General features: G+C 37.5%; 1 protein-coding gene across 2 annotated transcripts; it reads left to right on the forward strand.

The window, feature by feature from the left end:
• The first annotated feature begins 106 nt into the window (after positions 1 to 106).
• BCCIP (BRCA2 and CDKN1A interacting protein) lies at positions 107 to 10,895 on the forward strand. 2 transcript variants are annotated; one of them, XM_070945014.1, is made up of 7 exons: positions 107 to 282; positions 3,367 to 3,441; positions 4,245 to 4,325; positions 6,534 to 6,620; positions 8,211 to 8,398; positions 8,905 to 9,007; positions 9,588 to 10,895. In XM_070945014.1, the coding sequence occupies exons 1-7, from the start codon at positions 127 to 129 to the stop codon at positions 9,756 to 9,758; spliced, it is 861 nt and encodes a 286-aa protein (XP_070801115.1). In that variant the 5' UTR covers positions 107 to 126; the 3' UTR covers positions 9,759 to 10,895. The 2 variants fall into 2 exon arrangements, with proteins under 2 accessions (XP_070801115.1, XP_070801114.1); XM_070945013.1 differs by having other exon boundaries at positions 110 to 282; positions 8,836 to 9,007.
• The last annotated feature ends 5,955 nt before the right edge of the window (positions 10,896 to 16,850 follow it).

A 16,850-nucleotide genomic window follows, 5' to 3' on the forward strand; every position in this document is an offset into this window, starting at 1 on the left:
CGTCCAGACTCGACGGCTCCTCTCCTTTCCCAGACCGGCTCTCCCCTTTGCTTTCGCTTCCCCGCCGCCCGCGTTTCCGGCTCGCGAGCGCATGCGCGTAGACGGGAAAAAAAAAAACAAAGAAGCATGGCCACTGGGGCAAAACGCAGGAAGGCGGAGGGGCCTTCAAAGTCTCGGCTGGTGGAGGAGGAGGAGGAGGAGGAGGAGGAAGGCAGCGACGGCCAGGACTCCGATTCGGAGCTGGAGAGTGATAGCGAGGAGGACGAAGAAGAAATTAACGAGGTGAGTTGAGTCTTCCCATCACCAACCCAGCCCAGCCCTGCGGCTTCTCTTCCAACCTCTGCCTGCAAGCAGTCGAGACTTTCCCGGCTTCTCCATTAGAGTTGTCGGCAGCTTCGAGTCCGGAGGCGGAGATGGGTGGGGTGGGGGTCTCCAAGGACGCCGCTTGATAGCTGGCCTTGGCTTCATTCCCCCTGAGAAGATTCCGCCGTTTCCCCAGGGTGGTCCTGCCTGGAAATCCCTTTCATTTCCAACTTGCTTCCCATTCACTCCGAATTACAGAGAGTCCTCGCCTTACGGCCGCAATTGACCCACATGTTGCTCAGTGGAAAATTGGTTATGTGAGTTTTGCCCCGTTTTCTGACTTTTCCTGCCACGTTTGTTAAGTGAATCATGGCAGTTGTTAAATTAGTAACACGGTTGTTACGTGAATCTGGTCTCCCCCATTGACTTTGCTTGTCAGAAGGTGATCGCATCACACCCACACACACACACACACTCACACACCCATCTGGTTCAGTTCCAAGCTGGGACAAAGACACTGGAAACATGGAGGCTGACTGGAAAGGAAGTTTAAGGATGAAGCAGAACCACATGGATGGTTCTGGACAGCTGACCACATGGAGTTGAGAGTGGGGCGTAATTATATCTTCTCTTGGGCTTTGCCCTTGAGCTTCCTGTGCAAGAACATGTATTCTATTGGCTGTTGCCAGATTCCTAGGGTGTCATGTAGGGGTTATGTAGGGGTCATAGCTGGCTCTATAGGCAAAAGAGGAAATGCAAATCCTAGGTCCGTGATAGCAAACCTATGGCAAGTGCGCCAAAGGCGGCACGCAGCGCCCTCTCTGGGCATGCGAGCCATTGCACCAGTTTAGCTCCGCCGCACATGCACGTGCGCCTCCTGCTGGCCAGCTGGTCTTTGGGTCCCTGCTGCACATGCACAGGGGTGGGGTGCACATGGGGGCCACTCGTCCATGTGGGGGTGGAGTGCATGTGGGCAGCCCATGTGTGCATGAATGGCGGGATGCACGCGTGGGGGGCGGGGTGCATGTGGGGGGCTGCGCACCGGGAGCAGGATGCATGCGCAGGGGCCATGCACACATTGCATTTTGGGGGTTCGGGTGTGTGTGCGCTTTGGGCACTCGGCCTGGAAAAGGTTAGCCATTACTGTCCTAGGTGGTTGAGCTAATTTGGTTTACTTTAGGCTTATTGTTTATCTGAGCTCCCTGGTGAAATTTGGACTACTCTGGGGGTCATGCAATGTCTGAAATGCCCTTAGGAGATTGTGCAATGTAGTGAGCTCTGTGTCTTCTGCTAAGTGGTAGTGGGTCAATCCTATTATGTCCTGAAGGATCATGTCCTGTTCTTAATCCCATCAACCTGAAGCTGAAGGTCTTTTGTTTTGTAGAAAGGCTGGTCAATCTTTCTTAATGGGCACAAAATATTGGCTGGTGGGGGGGGGGTTAGACTGAGTCTGTTTTCTTTCTTCAAAAAAAATTGTTTCTCTGTTTCTCATTTAGGGAAATATAATATCCTGCCTTTTTAATATTCCTCTAAATCAGTGGTTCTCAACCTGTGGGTCGGGACCCCTTTGGGGGTCAAATGACCCTTTCACAGGGGTTGCCTAAGACCATCGGAAAACACATATTTTCAATGGTTTTAGGAATAATTTTATGGTTGGGGGTTACCACAACATGAGGAACTGTATTAAAGGGTCGCGGCATTAGGAAGGTTGAGAACCACTGCTCTAAATATTTCATTCTTCTAGGAGGGGGGCTTCCCACAATATACTACAAACTCATAAATGTGAGTCAGTATTCAAGCATCCGAATGTAAATCATGTGACATGGGGATGCTGCAATGGTCATAAGTGTGAAAAATGGTCATAAGTCATTTTTTTCAGTGCAGTTGTCACTAAGTGAACTGTTGTAAATTGAGGACTATTTGTAGTGAATTTGTGAGAACTTCTTGTGGACAATCAGTTAAAATGAGCCAGCAGTGTGTGGCAGTGACCCAAAAAGCTAATACAATCCTGGGTTGTATAAACAGAAGCATAGACTCAAAATCATGTGAAATATTAGTACCCCTTTATAATGCCTTAGTAAGGCCACACCTGGACACTGCATCCAGTGTTGGTCACCATATTACAAAAAAGATGTTGAGACTGTGGAAAGTGTAGAGAAGAGCAACTGATTAAAGGACTGGAGACAAAAACATTTGAAGAATGGTTGGAGGATTTGGGTTTGGCTGGTCTACAGAAAAGAAGTACTAGGGGTGACATGATACTAGTGTTCCAATATTTGAGGGGCTGCCTCAAAGAAGAGGGCATCAACTTATTTTCCATAGCACCAGACGGCAAGACAAGAAACTATGGATGTAAACTAATGAAGGAGAGAAGCAACCTGGAATTAAAGTGAAACTTCCTAAAAGTAAGAACAATTAACCAGTGGAACAGCTTGCCTTCAGAAGTTGTGGGTGCTTCATCACTGGAGGTTTTTAAGAAGAGACTGGACAATCACTTGTCTGAAATGGTGTCCGGCTTGAGCAGAGGATTGGACTAGAAGACCTCCAAGGTCCCTTCTAGCTCTGTTCTGTTTGATTGACTTCTTGATGCCTGTTTCTACTCTCTGAAGTTTCCTTTTCTTCTGGGTTTCATTCTCCAACCATGTGAATGATAACAACCAAAATGGGAGGCTTGGAAATGTAAACAAAGTGCATTTCCTTGCTATATTTGACACCAAAACCTAGAAGGGCCTTTCTCTATTTTGATTCCTTCTAAATGCATTTGACTACATCTCCCATCAGCCACTAGGGTAGATTGTCAGAAGCATGGAGCAGCTTGTGTGGGATTGGGCAATGCGGTTTCATTTATGGTGGTTCCATTTAAAGTCAGTCCAAGAGACAAAAGAGATTTAAAGTGATTTTATTTTCAGCTGAGACAAAGAATTTGGGAATTAATATCCTAGGCACAAATTAGCAGATGTGCATGAGGAAGCATATATCTCTCACAAAAGTTTATATGGCTAGATTTTAAAAATGGATAAAGTTAGATGAATACTAATATGTATTATTTCTCTTGGTTCACAGGAAGTAAACATTGAATTTGAAGCACATACAATAACTGATAGTGATAAAAATGGAATAAAAAAGTTGCTACAACAAGTATGTATGTTTTTCTTATAACCCTGGATTTTAGTTTTTGTGTTTTAAAATAATGATTCTTAACTAAATAATGATTCTTTAACTGTTCTCAAATCATTGTGGACAAATGAGCTTTTGTTTGTCACAATCTGAGGACATAGGAGCCGCATTGTAAGCCGCCCTGAGTCTCCGGAGAAGGGCGGCATATAAATCAAATTTAAAAAAAAAAAAAAAGGAGCCCTTGTAGTGCAGTGGTTAGAATGCAGCATTGTAGGCTTACTCTGCCTACAGCCAGGAGTACGACCCTGATAGGGCTTGAGGTTGACTCAGCCTTCCATCCTGTTGAGGTCGGTAAAATGACCCAGATTGTGGGGGCAAAATACCGACACTGTAAACCGCTCAGAGAGTGGTGTAAAGCACTATGGAGCAGTATATAAGTCTTAAGTGCTGTTGCTATTTTTAACCACAAGGCAATACTATTTTGTTATTTCTGTGGCAACTTATTGGGAGGGAAAGGAATACTAAGTTTACAATTATTAATTCCAATTTGATTTAAAAAGTGCATAGCTGTGGGACACGTTAATTTACCAAGGTGTCTTGGAATATTAAATCTCATAAAGAAAATGAGTACAGAATGGTTAGATATTATAAAATTAAATCATAAGTACATTATGCAGAAAGTTATACGTTCATTTGAATACTGCCTTAATTCCTAGAAATGAATGCTATAGCTCTACCTGCCCAGTGCTAAAGTGGCTTTATCTATCAAATCTGATTTCACATATAGATTATATTATATTAACTAAAAATCTCTTTTCTCTCAGCTATTTCTAAAGGCTCCTATTAATACAGGTGATCTGACTGATATATTGATACAACAAAATCACATTGGAAGTATTATCAAGGTATAGTATCTTCTCATATTTTCTTAATTTACATAATATTTTTGGAGGCTATAATAAGATTTTAGTCTTGCCCTCCCATTGTTGTGGCTCATATATCATGTATTTATCTGTGAGTAATTTTATTCAGACAACCATACATTGCTGAAGGTTCATCTCCACAATGCTCATGTTTCTAGGTCCATTTAACTTCATAACTTCTCTTCTTATATGCTATTTCTACAATATAATCATAATTAACTTGAATTACCCACAGAATTACTGGAATATTAATGGTCAGCAAGATAGTCCCAACAGTTTCCTTGTGCTTCTAGACCAGAGGTCTCCAAACTTGCAACTTTAAGACTTGTAGAGACTTCAACTCCCAGAATTCCTTATGGCTGGCTTAGGAATTCTGGGAGTTGAAGTCCACAAGTCTTAAATTTGTCAAATTTGAAGACCACTGTTCTAGAAACATTTTAGGCAGAGCAGTATCATTTTGCATAGGGTGCCAGTTATCTGCTAGATAGACTCATAGAGCAAATAGGTTACAATTTTGATGTTGTGTAAATTCACTGTTACTACTGAAAAAGATGAAACTGCCCATAATTGATAACAGTATTTCAAAGACTAGATAGAATTGTTCAAGTTCACCTTTTACATAATTCATTATATAATTCAGCAAATTGAGGAAAGTGCCATTTCCTGCAATATTGTATTCTAAATATTGATCAGTATATAAGCAAGTAAAAAGTTGCTTGAAAAACCGTACAAACATGTTTGTGGGATTTGAGCTGATAATGATTGCTTAGAAAGCATATATTTGAGTTCTGTCAACTGTCATTACAATTGCAGGTAGTTATCGTTAAAGAAAAAAAAGTTTCAAGGGAATTGAAAATAAAACTGCCAATTCAATACAATCATAAAATATATAACCATAGTTGGAATACTGTGCAATGTGTAATATTGGTCATCATAAACATGAGAATGTATTGTGGAATTGAAGAGATGCAGAAAAATCACAATGGCAACCAAATGATTAACCAACTAGAAGGTTATATTTGCAGATAATGCTCTTATGGAAATGATACAACCCAAATCCATATGTTTTGTATTTCTACTGTGCTTAATAAGCATGTTTCTGAATAATCTTGTTTATTTAATAACAAGAATGTATGTGCTCCACTGCTCCCAAAGTTCCGAGCACATTACAATATAAATACATCTTCTTCTTCTTTTTGCTCCAATTCTGTGGTTAGTCATAGATTCCCAGGCGTTCGCCAATGTAGTTAATATTCTAAGGTTTTAATTTGGATAAGTTGCCTGACTCTCCCTTAAGATTAAGATGGACTTCACAGATATGGTACTTTGAATTGATTTATCCTGGGTCCTATAACGCAGATAGTTAAGCTGGTGTTGAGAAACTAAATACTTTAATGCTGCCTCTTCCAAAGAAACATTCTTCTTTTTTCTACTGAATATAACTCTTTACACTGTATTAATCTTTTTATGTTACATTGCTCTGAAAAATCAGCCTGTATATTTTAACTTACCGTATTTTTTGGAGTATAAGATGCATCTTTTCCCCCCCTAAAAGGGGGTGAAAATTTAGGTGTGTCTTATACACCGAAAGTAGCCCTGCCCACCCACTGGGCCCCACTCTTTGGCCTCTGCCTCGCAGCAGTCACATCCTTGCAAGCAAATAGCAAGAAAAAACAGCTCCTTTCAGCTTCAGCACAGCCTAATTAGCACAAGTTGATTGGATCGGCCGCCCGACTCTCAGCTGATTTGCTCTCAGCTGTTTTGCACAGGGGTCTGCTGCTTGCTGCAAAGAGGTAAATTGCTGGAGCAGATTTTTTTTTTCCTTGTGCTAATCAAGCTATGCTGAAAACGAAAATGAAAGTGAAACAGGCTGTTTGCTGTTTGCTGCAAGGAGGCAAAATTGCACAGAGGTAGAGGGACATTTCTTTTTCTTCTTTTCCTCACCCAAAAAGGTAGGTGTGTCTTATACTCCGGTGCTTCTTATACTCCGAAAAATACGGTAAATAGAGCTAGCCTTTTCAAGCTTGGTTATTTTTTAATTTGTTGGACTACAAATTCTATTGTCCACATGGACAGGAAATTCAGAGAGTTGAAACATGTCAGTTAGGAGGGCCATGTTGGGAAAAATTCTTTAAAATATTGAACAGAATAAGCAACAGCTATATTTAATTGTTTATTTTCTTTTCATAGCAAACCGAAGTCACAGAGGAAAGTGATGACGAAGATAATGATGAGGTTTTTGGCTTTATAAGCCTCTTAAATTTAACAGAAAGGAAGGTCAGTGATCATGAGCATATAAAAATCAATATTAGCTTAATTTGGCAATGAAATATTGAAATGTTTAACAGTTGTTATACAGCTAGTCCTTGTTTAGCAACTGTATTTGGGATCTGTTATGCAAAATGGTCACTGTGACTAGGACTATGCTTTCTAGCTGGAAAGAGAGAAGCTTCTTATTTTCATACTTTCAGTTTGTGTTTGCCTCCTAATTGTTTCCCCTTCCTTTAGAAACTTTGAGTGCCTGCTTACTGCTTTGTAAACATTGAAAGCAATCAGACTGCAATGGCAGACCATGTCTGGCAGCTGTGGGTGCACTAGAGTCCACTCTCTTGAAATTCCTTTCTCCAATATCTTGGGGGTGGGGGGAGACAAGCAGCTTTTGTAGCCAATCTGTTCTTAACCTAATCTCCCTCCCCCCCATTGCAATCATGTTGCTGGCAAAATAATTGTTTTCACTGTGTAGAAGAGCAAACATCTTACTCTCGTGTAATCCCTTTCTCTCCACTCTGAGCTTCGCAAGGGAGAAGGGAACTATAGGTCAGGCACAGGACAAGGCTTACTGACCGTAATGGAGATTATTCGACTGAGGAATGCTGCAAAGTCTTTAAATGGTCATAAAATAAGCATAAAATGATTTTTTTAAAGCAGCATTATAACTTTGGTGGCTGAAGAAGTGGTTAGTAAGCAAGGATTACTGTAACTAGAACCACTGCACCCAAAATTTATGAAGACACAGCTTCTTTCAGTTAATCAGAAAAATGAGTCTTTAGATTGCCTTTACTTATCAAGCATAACACACCAGCCATCTTCATGTCTTCCTATAACTGTGCTTACATTATGTCAATAGTCTCCTTTTGAGATACCTGGTGCTCTAGAAAATAATAAAAAGCATGACTTCATGTAAGTTGTCTATTGCTGTAATAATATTAGCCCTTGAGATTTGAAATAGTTATTCTCATTTGTAGCAGCAGAAAATCTCAACAAGCAACTGGTTAATAATGCTAAATTGTTATTTTTTTCACTTGAATTTCAAATAATGAGGTTATTTTTATTTCAGGCATATTTTCATTTAAGATAGAAGTTAGGCATTGGTTTGTTACTTTCGTTGAATTAATCTAGGCTGGAAACGTTTCATATTTTTATTAGGATTTTAATTCATATAGCTGCTTTGTGACTGTGAACTAGAATGGAAAGTAAGTCTCTCTGAATCCATGAATAGATTTCGGGGAGGGGGGAGTCTATGAATTAGGATGGAGAAAACATTCAATTTTGTTTTCACATATACTACTATATTGCATATACAATATTTTTTAATATTTTGATAACTGAGTATAATCGGTTTCCTTTGTAGTACAGTCTATATATGTATTTTATTTTAATACATTTTTCTAGGAAGGGGTCTCTAGGCTTCACGAGTGAATGACACAAAACGTTTAAGCATTTCTGTTGGGAGAATTGAATGGATAATTTGAAAAGAAATTCTTTAGTATTATTAAAAGCTGTGATTTTCCTATGTCTAAAAAAAAAGCCCAATAGTTTGCTTAATTATTTTGTACCACAAAAAAAGATCTGTCTTTTGATTCCTAGGGTACTGAATGTGCTGAGCAAATTAAAGAACTGGTCTTAAGTCAGTGTGAAAAGAACTGTGAGCAGAATGTGGTTGAGCAGCTGGATAAGCTTATAAGTGACACCACTAAGCCTGTGGGCTTCCTACTAAGTGAAAGATTCATTAATGTTCCTCCCCAGATTGCTTTGCCTATGCACCAGCAACTGCAGTAAGTGCTTCTCCCAAATCATTTTTGAACTGTAATTTTTATCCTTGGATGACCTCTGAAACCTTATTTAAATGGAAATATCTAGAATAGGAGGGGAAAAAGAGAAAATACATGTAAGAGCCAGAGAAATGAAGCCCAGCATTTTAATATTGTTGTCTAATATGGCCTTTAATTTAAACTTACTGTGAATAGATTATTTTACTTAATTGTGGAAATATTGTTTGTAAGGGACATAAATATTTAGCAATATATTGCAGGCAAATTGAATTATGTAGTTTTCAGAGCTGCACAGTAACTGGAGAATACATTAAAACAATTGCATTTTCTTCTAAACATTAAAATGTTACTGTAATAGTTACAGTTTGTGGGATGAGGGCTCGATATAATAGAAGTGCTTTGTCGTTGATCTTTGATGTAATTAACACATTTACTTCTAGGAAAGAAATAGTGGAAGCTCAGCGTACAAACAAACCTTGTGGCAAATGCTATTTCTACCTTCTCATTAGCAAGACTTACACTAATAAGAAGAATGCTAAAAAAAGAGGAAGTGATACACACCAGAAAGTGGAGCTAATGTTTTCAAATGCCGAAGAAGAATTTTTCTATGAGGTGAAATTATTATTTAGTTCAATTTCCCAAGTGCATTTTGATTCACACATTTACTTATTGCATTTATATACTGCCCAATTCCCAGCATCTTTAGGCAGTGTTGCAGTTTTGTGGTTTAAGCTTTTTATTTCTAGTGTGAAATTACTATTGAATATAGACAATAAATTGCTTGGAATGTATAACTGCCATAGTGATAAACCCATGCATGATTTGACAGCTTACCCTCACTCCTGTGTCCTTATTCTGTGGATTACTACTAGAGATCTAGCTAGGAAGCATCTGCCTTGAATAGAAAAGTTTTGGAACTGGTCTCTAGAGCTGGATTCTCCACTGTTTCAAATCTGAAACAACTGTTTAACCTTATGCTTGGCTGACAGAGGAATGGTAATTTACGTTGTTTCTTCTACCATGACTTATACCCTGATTTAGGGGGAGGCAGTTCCAAATCTTCTGATCAGGAATTTCAGTTATAGCTGGTTTTCATTAAATGTCTTGCTTGGTGTTTAATTTTGTATTCTCTAATTATATACTATTTTCTCCACTTGAGAAATAATCTAAATCAATGGTTTTTTTTTAATAGCAATCGGTGCTGAAATTTAGTTATTCAGTAGAAGAAGAGAGTGACTCATGTTTGGGAGGCAGATGGTCTTTTGAAGATACACCTATGAAGCCTTTACGAACAGTGATGGTAATCCCTGCTGACAGAATGGGTGCCGTCATGGAGAAGTTCAAAGAATACCTTTCTGTCTAGACCATTTTGTATGCAAACTGTATTGAAGGATGAAGTCATCCTATAAGATGTTGCCATTTGAGTCATAAATGGACATTTAAAAAAAACTAATTTGCATTCTTTCAAGGTTTCCTTCATATTGTAAAATGTCAGGTATATTTTTGCAACAACTTTGTATGCTCTGAGTTGGTCATTTAAAATTGTGTAATCAGGATTTTTAAATAATTATCAATATTTATTTGCTGCATATTTTTCTTACTTTTGTGTGCTGAATATATTTCATTTGTTCAGTTATGATATTCAGCAATCTCATGTGTCAAGTTGTAAAAACAACTTGGTCTGTCATCATACCTAATATATAGAAAAGAAACATACATGTTTAAGGACCACTCTTTTACAGAATGTTCAAACGTAGAACTACGCTGAATGAGTGTTAGTTTCAACAGGTCCTAGTCCTTAGAGCTGTCATGGTGTTCCATGATCGTGATTTGCAACCTCTGCTAGCTTCTGCTAATGAGGAACTTGGCAGGAAATTGCAAGTCATAGTCATGAGGTTCTTGTTTTATGGTGGCAACTGGGACTGCTGGAACTGTTGTCACTAAGCATTGTCTCATGGATTATTTGACAACTGTATCATTTAATGATGGAATTTTTGGTCCCAATTAACTGTAAGTAAGAACTATCTATACCAGGGGTGTCAAACTCGCGACCTGAAGGCTGGATGCGTTACGTGCTGGCCATGGCCACCTCTGGTTTAGCGAAGGGGAAAAAGTCACATGACGACAACTTGAGTTCGCGGGTTTTGACACCCATGATCTAATAGAGTTTGCAGTATGAAACTTATTAAATAATGGATCATTCAGTTGGGGCTTCAAATTCTTCATCATACTTTCTGTTTTCATTTGCTGTTTTTTGTTTCTGAAATGGTAAGTTTATGCAGAATAGTCTTATTTTCACTAGCAGGCAAATTACTGAAATAATATTAACTGAATTTATTTGATTTGGGTGTTGTACAACCCAAAGTGACTCTGAGCAGATCACAATATGGCAAAGAGAGTAAAATGCAATATAATTCCAAAAGCCAAAAGAAATATAATATTGAGGTGTCAAGTCTACAAATCTGTTAAGATATCGAATAAACAAAGATGAATATTTTAAGATTTTGTTTTTAATCATCATCATTATCACTGTTTTATTTCTCATACCAACAAATACTTCAGAACATTGCTGGATTGTGCCAGCATTTTCTGTCACACAATAGTTACCTGAACGTATTTGACAAGTTCACAAAACTCGACTGGGTAACAAAAACCTTTCACTTCCCATTAACAAGGATTTAGAATTTGATAAGCAAACAGGAGAAAGTTACATTAAATATATGTATTTTGGGAGAAATATTGAAATAGAGAAATGGGATCTATTAAGGAAGAAATAAGAAGAGGAGGAATAACAAAAAGAAGTCACCGAAGAAACACCGAGATGAGACACGGAAGGACTGATGTATTTATTATATGTTTGTTTGTCTTAAAAAATAAAAATAAAAAACAGAAAACAAGTATTTAACACATATACCCTCTGATCAAGAATTCATAAAATTGAATCAAGTTAACGTCCACTGCTTGTGTGACAATGATCCTATCTAGTCTCCTTTTCAAACCATCCAAATTGGCTACCATTACTACTTATTCCGTAGTTTTAACTGTCTAAAAAGTTTTGGTTCCAAGAGGAAATGTTCAAAAAATTTTACTTTTAAGCCTCTACAAAATAGGATGCTTCAACTCTCCTTGAAGCAGTGGTAGCAAACTTTCTTCAGGTGCTGTAATCTGCAAATTAAATATAACATAGTTCTTGGCTAGGGGATATTCTTCAAAAGCTATAAATCTTCATTGTAGTCTTTTCCAGATGTATGGACTTCAAATCCCAGAATTGTACAGTTAGCGTGCCATTGATAAGACTCCTGGGAATTGAAGTCTATACACTGGAAGTTACCAAGATTGCTTCAGTGTATAGTTTACAGGAACTCAGAGGAACTAACATTTTTCTTTTCTAATTTCAAAGGGTCCAGGAATAAGAATATTTTCCTGCTGTCACATAGAATCTATTCCTTCTGAAATGTTTTAAGAGGATTACCAGCCTATATACAAGTGCACATTAAGCCCACTGTGTTGATAAATATAATAGGAGAGACGGATGTTTGATCTGGAGGCATAGCCCTGGAATTACTAGACTTTCATCTCTAGAAAGTACCATGGATTTTGTTTCTTAAATCTTACAGTTGGATAGGTTCTGTGTGTCAATGTAGGTTTGTTGGTTTACAAACAGCTTATTTTATTTTTTTAAAAAAAAACATGTTCTGGTTTTAAATAACAAAACAGACAAGCTGAGTTGCAAACTCATTTTAACATTTCTAAGATTTTAATCTTTTATTCCATGTTTCAGTAAATAAAAAGTATTTAAATTAAAATTCATTATTTATACAGGAAAAAAAATCAAATTGGCTATACCGAGCTGCAATCAAGCCATTTTATCCAAATAGTTCTATCGACTAAATTTATAATGAATATATTGATACGACGGTAGCCTATCTCTGCAAGGCTGTGTTAAATGGTGAATCAGGTTCCAGTGACTGCAATAAGCATTATTTTAAAAAATACTGTGTCTAACACAGCGTTTGACTGGGACTTTAGGAATATGGCTTTGATTCAAATGTCTCTTCTCTTCGTTGTGGATGTGAATGAATAAATCCTTTGGGGGAAACGAGCTCTTGTTTCCTAAGGCTACTATAGCCTGAACAAGTAAGGTATCCCAAAGGTACTTTTTCAAGAGGCAACTGGACTTTCTGGTTTTTCTTTGAAGATGTTTTGCTTCTTATCCAAGAAGCTTCTTCAGCAGCTGAAGAAGCTTCTTGGATAAGAAGCAAAACGTCTTCAAGATAAAACAGAAAGTCCAGTTGCCTCTTGAAAAAGCACTTGGGACAACCATGACATGGATGACTGAGAATCTCCATAGACAAATAGGTATGTACATAGTTGCTTTTCCAAAAAAGTATTTGATAAAATCCAATGACTGAGCATGTGAATTGGGATGCCCAAAGCTCCAGAGATAAGCCTAATAATTCCTAGTAGATCTTGATCTGAAATCCCTGAGATCTATCTATATACATAATAAGAGGCAGAAATAGTGAAGTAATTGGACCAATAAGCAGTTTTCCCTTGACTAAAATGAAGGTTCACAGACATATCAATGTCCTGAAATCTTTGTATTTATAAAGACGAGCTCCACTGGCATTTAAAATGGTGATAATGTAGCTCTTACCCACTTTTCTCAGGCAGAAGATCATTGAATAAATACACTGCTCTAGATTATCACTTTTGATACATGGAGACGCACAAGTGTGCAAAATTAGAAATGCTTCCAGTAGCCATGCCTGCCATCAATAACAAATGAAAAGAGTTGAAGTTGAGGGTAATGAAATTCAAAGCAACACAAAAAACCCCCCCATCATTATGCCTTAGGCAGTATTTCAATTTCCTTGATTAAATCAGAATTTAGAAATTTTTCATTAGAAAAGCTTTGGGGATTTGAAATTCAATCCTGAGTAATAGCCTAAGCAAAGCTCTGAACTGAGAGATAGAACAAATCAGCAACTTTGCTTGCACAGGCTACTCAAGTAATATAAAAAAAATGAATGGGAAGGAAAAGGTTCGTCTGACACGTCTGATGATATTGCTAAGATGATTTTTATAGCATTTTCAACTACAGCATGCTGTACTAAATTCATGGAATACAAATCATCTGGGATTCTCATGAAGTTACGGTATCTATTTTTTAAACATGTTTTATTAGATTATAGAATAAAATACAAAAATATGAAAGCAAATAATAAGACACAGTGGGGAGGAAAAGAAAATCGAGAGAGGGGCAAGAAAAGAAAAAAAGTGTTGACTTCCGACACTCTGTTGCAGTACAATAAAGCATTAACACTGAACCTCATCTTTTTACTTTCCCATAATAATATAAACTAGCTATTTCTATAACAACAAATCAATCTAATCAGTAAAACCCCAAATCAAGGTTTCATTTTTTTTCCACCTCAAGCACCAAGTCCAGAAGTAGTCTCCATGTAGTGACAAAAGTACTTATTTTCTTTAATCAGAATAGTCAATTTATCCATCTCTGCTGGTTCCATCAACTTCTGTAGCCATTTGTCCATGGTGGGAATCGAAATGTCCTTCCATTTTTGTGCATACGGTAGACTTGCTGCTGTCAACATATATATAAGATCAAGGTTCCAATTTTTTTCCGAAGTCTTTATGAAGTTAAAGTATAAATTAGTACAAAGGGCAAAGATGAGGTACAGTAGTTGCCAATATGACAACAATCAGTAGTTTCGAGATCCATCGATGTCATGAATAGTCCAAAACAGGAAAAATCATGTGTGTGTATTATAATTAGATGGAATTAATCTGAATATATTCCTACCTCAGTACGATTAAGTCTGCAATCTCTTTTCAAAAGTGGATTATTTTGTGTATTTAAAAACTCCTTTACTATTAGTATAATATGTTCATTCTCAGATATAACGTTTATTTTCAGGGAAGTAGTATAGGAGTGTACCTTGCCATTAAAAGAAAACTAGTTTAAAAGAAAGAGTTTCATTGTTACTAGCAAAGTAACAAAGCTCTCATGATTTCAAGTGGAAATTAAAGTTATGCGTATGGATACTATTAAGATTGTAATGTTAATTACTTAGTTCAAGCTATCCAAGTGTTCTCCCTATTTGCATAAAATAGCCAGATAAGAAGGCTTATTTTGTGTTCAGTACATTTTTTTGGTTGCGGAAACTGGGAGCTCAATTTGTCTCATATTGTCTTCCATCTCCGTTTTGATGGCTTCTATCACTCTTAATACAGAACAATTCAAAACATAATCCTGACACATTTTCCAGTATTGTCTGAGGGGAAAATGCACAATTACATTTTACTTGAGAATCCAATTTTTAATTAAGGATTTATTATATCAACTGCTAGAAGACATTTATGAAATTAATGTTTAAGATTGCCAGGATTAGGCAACCTGACCCTCCAAATGTAAAATTACTTTGTAGTGCTCACTTTGCTCTACATTACCCATAGTGAGGAGACTTTAGCCATTTCTGATGAGTTACGTGTTGCCTATCACTGATACATGGAATTATTTTTGAACAAATTCTAGTTTTTTAATAACTATAGTATGTATAAGACTGATATGTAATTGTTGTTTGTTAAATACATAGACCAGAGAGTGGGACCAACCAACGTGTGGGATCACCGTGGAATAAGCCTTGCTATAAAGCTCAAAGTCTACCGAGCAGTAGTGCTAACTACCCTGATGTATGCCAGTGAGACATGGACGGTATACAGGAGGCATGCTAGACAATTGAACCACTGCCACATGACCTGCCTCCATAGAATTCTGAGGATCTGTGCCAAACACAGAAGTCCTCTTCAGAGCAGGCCTGCCATCAGTTCACACCCTGCTGATGAAAGCCCAGACACAATGGGCAGGCCATGTTGCAAGGATGCCAGACCATCGCATCCCCAAACAGCTCCTCTATGGTGAGCTGTCTCAAGGAAAGCGATTGTACCGGGGACAAAGGAAGCGATACAAAGACACGTTGAAAGCCTTCTTCAAGTCCCTGGATATCGACACCACCTCCTGGGAAAACCTGGCACAAGATCAATCGACATGGCGCACGCTGATCCACCAAGGCTGCCAGACATCTGAGGACAGCAGAACAACCATAGCACAAGAGAAGCAAAAGCAGCCAGAGCTGCAAATGCTGCAACAATGGTGCCCACACACGTCTGCCTGATATGTGGCAGAACATTTTGTGCCCATATAGGCTTTACCAGCCACCTGCAGACACATCGTGGACAGTCCACAACCTGTTAGATGTCAAGGTCCTCTTCAAACACGATGGAAGTTAAAAGGGAATATATATGATTAACAATGGATAAGATAAGTTGACTAATTGAAATAATGTTAAGAAACTAGGCTTTGAGGGCGGATGGTGATGCTGTTTATATAATAAGTATAGTATAGAAGTATTAAGATAAAAAAGTATGGAAAAAGAATATTTTGGCAAAAATGGTAACTATGTAAAATGAAATTGATAAGTTGTATAAGATATGATATGGTCAATACTCCGTTTATAAAATATGTGTGTGGGTGAGTGAAAGAAAAAAATCAATAAAACTTGATTTAAAAAAAAAGAACACGATAGACGAACATCATCAGACCAGAGAATACGATAATCAGCATATACACAGCCTTCATTGATTAAACCTTCTGGTCACAAGATAGAGAAAATTAAATGCAGTACTACATTTTATCTTGTTTTATTTAGTATTTAGCTTTTGGAGTTGTGTTTTTTAAGAATCTCCATACTTTGGACTTGTTACTTTACAAACGTATTCTTTCTATTTTTCTACTTTTTTTTAATCTACGGCCCATGTACCATGTTGTTATGATGCATCTTTTTCTTTCTTCCAGCATGTCCCTATGACAGAAATTTCCTGAACAAATTCATAACTGTTTTATTTTAAGAAATGTGTTAAAAGAACCATTTTCATATGTTTTTCTTACTACTTGTCATAACACCCTGTGCTTTTATTTTAGAATGTCTATACAGGTAATCCCCAATTTACAGCAGTTCATTTAGTGACCATTCGAAGTTACAACGGCACTAAAAATAGTAACTTATGACCATTTTTCACACTTATGGCCATTGCAGCATCCCCATGGTCGTGTGATTTACATTCAAATGATTGACAACTGACTTATATTTATGACGGTTGCAGTGTTCAGGAGTCATTTTGTGACCTTCTGACAAGCAAAGTCAATGGAGAACCCAGATTCATGTAACAATCATGTTCCTAATTTAACAACTACAGTGATTCACTTAACAAATGTGGCAAGAAAACTTGGGAGAATTGTCAATGGGACAAATTCACTTAACAAACTTAATTCAACTTAACAGCATAAATTTTGGGCTCAATTATGGCCATAAAATGAGGATTAACTGCCTGAAAGCCTGCTGGATTATTATTGCAGAAGTATTTCCATATGTAA

Source organism: Pituophis catenifer, unplaced genomic scaffold, assembly GCF_029215685.1.
Source record: "Pituophis catenifer annectens isolate HBS135680 unplaced genomic scaffold, rPitCat1.0.hap2 SCAF_6, whole genome shotgun sequence".
Classification (NCBI taxonomy): Eukaryota; Metazoa; Chordata; class Lepidosauria; order Squamata; family Colubridae; genus Pituophis; species Pituophis catenifer.

What these genes read in the sequence shown, in the direction of transcription:
- BCCIP (XM_070945013.1), top strand. Translation starts at nt 127, where the DNA reads ATGGCCACTGGGGCAAAACGCAGGAAGGCGGAGGGGCCTTCAAAGTCT. An exon ending in ACGAAGAAGAAATTAACGAG is followed by an intron (nt 283 to 3,366) that starts GTGAGTTGAGTC and finishes CTTGGTTCACAG; the next exon opens with GAAGTAAACATTGAATTTGA. An exon ending in TAAATTTAACAGAAAGGAAG is followed by an intron (nt 6,621 to 8,210) that starts GTCAGTGATCAT and finishes TTTGATTCCTAG; the next exon opens with GGTACTGAATGTGCTGAGCA.